General features: G+C 32.1%; 1 protein-coding gene across 1 annotated transcript; it reads left to right on the forward strand.

Moving 5' to 3' along the window:
• Positions 1–1,141: 1,141 nt before the first annotated feature.
• LOC133313781 (uncharacterized) lies at positions 1,142–2,256 on the forward strand. Its single transcript, XM_061515193.1, has 2 exons — positions 1,142–1,573; positions 1,785–2,256. The coding sequence occupies exons 1-2, from the start codon at positions 1,384–1,386 to the stop codon at positions 1,904–1,906; spliced, it is 312 nt and encodes a 103-aa protein (XP_061371177.1). The 5' UTR covers positions 1,142–1,383; the 3' UTR covers positions 1,907–2,256.
• The last annotated feature ends 4,561 nt before the right edge of the window (positions 2,257–6,817 follow it).

Genomic DNA, 6,817 nt, shown 5'->3' on the forward strand with positions numbered 1-6,817 from the left:
AGACCCAATTTTCTTATTTATTAAAATAATTCTAAATTTGTATATAGAACCTAATGTTCATGATAAAATTTTGTTTGGAATTTTTTGCAATTGATCCGGGAAACATTGAGGTTTTTGGTCTATGTGATGAGAGTTTTCTAACCATGTTTTTATTGAGTATTCTAAGAAAATTTTGAATCTGAATTTCTGAGTTTTATTACATGAAAGTTTAGAAATTTTCTCAAATTAATTTCAATCAATATATTGAAACCTTAAATTGTTTTGAGATTTTTGAAAAACAAGTATTTAGTTATTTATTGACATAAAAATTGTTTGAAATCGTTTCCTATAACGAAAGAATTTCGTTCATGAATTTATTGTTACGAAATATAGGATTTATATCATGAAAGTTTCAATCTTTCTTTAAATTGATATTGTTTCATTGATGTAAAACAAAAATTGGTTTAAGAGTTTTAGTTTCCCTGTTATTTTTTTACTGTTTTATGTTGTTTTTAATACAAAAATCACACATTTTTATGCCAAGAAAAATTGTGACCCATAACTTGAAAATTATTTTTTAAACTTCCAAAGGTTTTTTGTTTTTGAGATAGATTATATTAGAATCTTGTTGGTTTGTTGTTTCTGGGTTATTGTGTGATGAAAATCGTTAAAAAATTGGTTGTTTTTGAGTTTTGTTGAAACTCCCAGGGTGGAATCCGATTTTAAGCGGGTCAACCCGTCAAAAGAAGAAGAAGACACTGCAATACAGAAATGTTAATAAATCATAGGGATTATAGTGAGATTGTAAAAGAGATATCTTATTTATATTTTTCACTAAAAATTCTCACAAAATTCACACTAATAAAAAATTCATTAAAATCGTCATATTTTTAAATACTAGAATTGTTTTGTTTTTCCTTTGTTTATAATATTGATTGAATATCAACGGATTTAGACGGACTTTAAAACAATTTTTTAAAATTTTAATTAAATAATACGTGATTTTTTTTTCAAACTTTTAAAATTTTAATTAAATATCAATAAATTTTTTTTTCCAAAAATAATTCATTAAAATCTCAATCCAATAGACGTGATTGTAATACTTGTACAAGAATCTTTGGTCAATGTTTGGTTTATTTTGAGATAGGTTAGCTTGAATACAGTAGCGGGGTGGCGTTTATAAATGGTTATGCCAATTCCAAAGTGACAAGTCTCGATTTGAACGAGTCTTGAAGAGCAAGTGAAAGCTGAATTCAACCCACCACCGTCTCAACATAGTTAAACCCAACCAAACCTTGTTCTGTTTATCATCGAAACAACCTCGTCCATCGAAATCCACAAGTACAAGGAGGCAACGACACAGACACAGACACCGACACCGACCCAAACAGAGTGATTATCATAATGGCATACGTGGATCACGCGTTCTCGATTTCGGACGAGGATTTCATGATGGAAACCTCGTACACCGTCAATAACAAACCCCCCATCAAGGAAATCGCCCTCGCCGTTTCCCTTCTCGTCTTCGGTACCCTCGGCATCATCATCGGTTCTCTCATGGCATACAAACATGTCGGTGGTGACACTGCTCACGGTAACAAACACCATTTTTTCTTCCTTTTCTTCCATTTGGGTTTTCTTAAGGGGAAAAAATATCTTAAATTTCTGATCAGAGAGTACTAATTGTAATTGGGTAGCTGGAAAATTGAGGGGTCTAGTAAAGTTGAAAACTTTTTGCCATGTTTTACAAATTTGCTAATTTGGGCTTTTTGGTTGATTTTAATTTTTGTTTGAATCTTTGATAGGGCTGTTCTTTGCAATACTGGGAATGATCTTGTTCATACCGGGTTTCTACTACACGCGGATTGCATACTATGCTTACAAGGGATACAAGGGGTTCTCTTTCTCTAACATACCTCCAGTGTAGCTATTTGGCCATCTGTCATAATTTAAGTTCGCATAGCGTCTTCATGTACAGATCTTCCCTGCTTGTACTCTACGTTCTTCCTTCGTTGTGTTTTCTTTTTATTTTTCGTTTTTGTTTTGCCTTATAAAGATATGTGTTTAGATTGTCATTACTCTGAATGATATACTGCTACTCATTAGTCACTACTGCTAAGATTTTGTTCTATAGAGTCAATAGTTCTGCTATAAAATCCTTTTTTGCCATTGGTGAATGTAGATAGTTTCATTTTCTGTATGATTATAAGCCTGGGTGAATAGAAGCACAATTTGAGTACTTATTTCTTTTTTCCTATTCCTAACTTGATATTTGTTTGATTCCATTGTTCTGTACTTGCCACATCAGCTGGTCTGCAAGTGAGTTATAGGAATTTCATTTTATCACCTGTTTTTGTAATTTATTCTCTCCTTTTGTTCTTTTAAATGGAATCTCATGGCATCTTCTACCACTTGAAACGAGGGTAGAAAGTCAGATGATGGGTCCTATATGTGCCAACCTTTAATGCATATGCTTCTTCATCATTTGACAATCTATGATTCATTGATATCTGATTTTGCTCTAACTGAATCAAGGTTGCGTGTTTTCGGCAACTATTTGGGAACTTGGGAGATTATTGACTTAATTACTTATATGGAGGTATGCTTGCAAATAGCAATGATCAATTTCACGAGCTCAATTTGCCAATTGATTCAAACCTCATTGTAGTCTTCATATTCTTTCTTTAGATTGGCTAACAAGATCTTTGGCAGCTATGCTAATCACAATGGGTGTTTTGGGAAGAGAAAAGAGAACCAAGGGGAAGGGGGGAGAGAAAGGAGAGGGGGGGGGGGGGGGGGTGTTTGCATTTAGATTTAGATGTTGGGAGATGGAACAGTCACAACTTTTTCTCATTTGAGTTCTGCATCTTGGACTATTCCTGTGTATATGATTTAGAAAATCATACTCATCCAGGTAGATGTTAGGACTACTTCTTTGAGGTTTTAAAAACCATTTATAATATCAATCTCCCTATCATGTCAGTTATATGTGCACGGGGAAGATTGCTTTCGAAAGATCTTGCAATCAAACAGATGGTTAAGCCTTGTATTACCCAGTAGTAAGTATATTATCATTGAATTTTAGCTCAAGCTGTAGCCATGTTAGTTTATCAGAGCTAAGGTTTATTATTCAGAAAATCACAAGTCTTTTAAGGTTAAATCCATGATTTGAAATACATAGGAGTGAAATGCCTTAATGAATTGATTGTCAATTGTGCTAGACAAGTTACTTAGAAAAGCGTAGTAGACAGTTAGACGAGGTTACTATAACTTATAGACAGCAATTGAATGGTGTATTGGACTAATGATTCCTAAACAAGACAATTAGACAAGGTTACTATAACTTATAGACAGCAATTGAATGGTGTATTGGACTAATGATTCCTAAACAACTACACCTGCGGTATGATATTTTGTTGGGGGCTGTTGAGAACACCACAAGTGAATGATGTCACAGAAGATGTGATAGCCTTAAAAGTGAGTGTGATGTGATATGTTCACAGTTCAACTGAGGTACTACGTAAGATAAGCTCACCATATACTTTAATAATATTCTCTTCTGATTACACTTATGTCACTTGTAATCTTTCCTCATATCTCTCAACATCTATATAAATTTTGACTATATGATAGGTGCTGGCCTCTCCAAAACTTATGCATACCACTTGTAGATGTTGTCATTCATACAAGTGTGAAACTACACCTCTTCTTGCTAAGGCGATATTCGTTTAATGTTTAGCAACAATAAAGTATGTTACACAACTGGATGTCTCACCTTGTTTATTAATGTGATGTGTCGCGTTCGGTTTAGATATGGCAGTGTTTACTTTTGTTTTAATTCTTACACAAAATCAGCTTTTGACAATATAAAAATAGAGGGTATTACTTGTGGAAAGCAAAAAAAAACACTATAGGTGTGGAATGACAACTTTTCTGAATTTTTTTTTTTTTTTAATTTCTCTTTTCGGGAACAGAAATGGATAGAAAACTTGTTTGGTAAAATCGGTTTATGTTTTTGTTCTCGGGATGAATTGGTTTAATTTTTATGCTGAAGAACAGAAAAAAATCGATTTTTTTTTTTTGATTTTTTATTTCCGGACACAAAATTAAAAACACTTATTCCTCTCAATTACTCTTCATCACTATTATCATCACCATCACCATTATCCCGACATGACTACCGCCACCATCGTCGTTGTACCACCAATGTCGTCGTCATCACCACCATCACGACGATGCCATCGCCATCATCACCACTGTCACGATGCCATCGCTACCACCTCCACCCATCGCCACCATCACAACCACCATGCTGCCGTCATCACCACCACCGCTACCACCATCACCACTACCATTACCGTAACCGCCACCACTGTCATGAACCACCACCACCATCATCGCAGCCACTGCTGTCACCACTATAAAGCCACGACTTCCACCACTGTCACCAATCACCACTACTATCTCCGCAGCCACTGTAAATTCTTTTAAAAATCCACCACTTCCCTCAGTGGGTTACCAAAACTCGAGTCTACTCGATTGGTCTGATCAAGGTTTTAAAACACTAACTTAAACAATAATTTCTTATTTTTCTTTTACTAAAAATGAAAAAAAAAAATTGAAGCTTACATGACATTTTTTTTAATTATAAAAAAATTGACAAATTTAAATTTTGTGAGAATTTTTTTTTGAAGGGGATATTTGTCCTTTTAGGCTTCGTGGGAGTTTGAAAAGGAATGAAAGGAAAATGATCCAAGGTAATGGGAGGGGAAGGAAGGGAAGGGAAATGAAGGGTATTCTATTCCCTTGTTTGAGAGTTAAAAATAAGGTAAAGGGAAAAAATAGAGGGTTAATGAAATATTTTCTACAATTATACCCATTTTAAAAAATTAATATAATATTATATTTTATAAATTAAAATAAATCAAAAAATTTTACAAAAATTATTTATGTACTTTTCTCTCTTTTAAAAAAATCATATTTTTGCCAAAATTTTTCCATTGCAAATGATGAAAATTTTGTCAAAAAATACTTTTGTGACGGAAATTTTCGGTCGAAATGTGCTTCGTCCAAAGGCGAAAGTTAGTATTCGTCAAAAATCTTGCTTTTATATCAAAAAATAAAGTATTAACATAATATTTATTTAATGAATTTCGTCGAAAATTTTCAAACGTATTGATAACATGAGGTGAGGTTTCATGCGGATTGATGACATATTTTTTTTTCGAAATTTTCGATGGAAAAAATCTTGTCAAATTTTTTTGACTAAAAATCAAATTGGGTACAAATTTTGTCAAAAATTTCACGCTAATTGATGACACAAAAAAATTCTGGCAGAAATTTTTGATGCAAAAAAAAAAATCCGTTGAAAATCTCCACATAGATTGATAATATAGATTGGTTTTGCATTTTTTTTTTTTACAAAATTCGACAAAAAAATATTTTGTCAAAACTCTTGAAAAAAGTTATTTTTCGTCAAAAATTTTGACAAATTATTTTTTGAATATTTTTGAAAGAAAAAATCCATAAGTTTTGACTGAAAAATATTTTGAAAAATATTATCGACTGAAAAAATAACTACGTTGAAAAGTTTTTTATGGAAATGTTTTTTGTCAAAAATTTCGACTGAAATGTTTTCTGTCAAAAATTTCAACTGAAATGTTTTCGTCCAAAATTTCAACATAAATTTTTCCGTCGATAATTTTTGTCAGTGATTATGACCAAATTTTGTTCCGTCTCTAATTCTGACTCTTTCGGCGGAAATTTTTTTCCAACAAAAATTTCCATTAGTGATTATGATCAAATCTTGTTCTGTCTTTATTTTTGACATAATATGATTTTCATAAAAAATTTCATCCCCATTTTTTATGGAATATTTTCTGTTGATAAATTCTGTTTGTATTTGAGACTTTTTTAATATTGTCATATTTAAAAAAAAATGATTCATATTTATGTAGATTTCACATTTTAATGCTAAGGGAAAATAAGTAATTTTTAATATTTTTCCCTTCAATCTCCCAAATTGGAGGAACCTTGGTTTTAAGGGTGAGAAGAATTTTGAAAGATTTTACAAAAATCATCAATTTTCTTCCCCCATTTTTTTAACTCACTAACAAAGAAAAGGTATAATAAAATATGGGAAAAACTATTCTTATGTCACATGACATAAGTTTTTTCTCCTACACACCATTCGATAACTGTGCCACCTTTTTCTTTTCTTTTCTTTTATTTTTCAGGTGGTGGAGCCCACTAGTTTGTCTCTATGACATGAGATAACTATCTCCTTTAACATGAGATTAATAAAACCCATAAAATATTCCCCTTCCTTTGCTTTTCCTCCTAAGACTGACTCACAAGTCACAAACAACCCCTTACTAAATAAAAATTCAACGTAAACAATATAACTTGCCTTGTAATTTTTTAAAGGGAAATACATTTTTTACGTTATTTCCCTCATTATAATTAGAGATTAATATTTTTTATGTTAAAATTATGAATTATCTCTTACATCTAGATAAAAATATGTAGGGCCATAAAAACAGAAGATAGAATAAAAAATGAGTTTCATATATTTTTATACGTTTATAAGAAATAAAATTATTTTATATAATACGATTAAGATTAATCCCCTAAAATTAAGTTATTCTTTAGTATAGAGTAACCGGACCTAATAAAAACGCCCGTTTGCGTGGTCCGCGTGCAAGTTATGTATCCATCCTAGTGATCGCATCGCACGGCGCAGCTTTTGTTTGCTTGCTTCCGCGTACATCGTACGGTGCATAGCTGCCGACAACTTTTGTAATCAACGGTAAGACTTCCTCGTATTCCCAATCTCAAA

The sequence above is a fragment of the Gastrolobium bilobum genome, unplaced genomic scaffold, assembly GCF_033153095.1.
Source record: "Gastrolobium bilobum isolate Gb01-03AN ecotype WA unplaced genomic scaffold, APGP_CSIRO_Gbil_v1 utg14103, whole genome shotgun sequence".
Lineage (NCBI taxonomy): Eukaryota > Viridiplantae > Streptophyta > Magnoliopsida > Fabales > Fabaceae > Gastrolobium > Gastrolobium bilobum.

Coding starts and splice junctions, on each gene's coding strand:
- LOC133313781 (XM_061515193.1), top strand. CDS start 1,384: ATGGCATACGTGGATCACGCGTTCTCGATTTCGGACGAGGATTTCATG. Junction 1,574..1,784: donor CGGTGGTGACACTGCTCACG/GTAACAAACACC, acceptor AATCTTTGATAG/GGCTGTTCTTTGCAATACTG.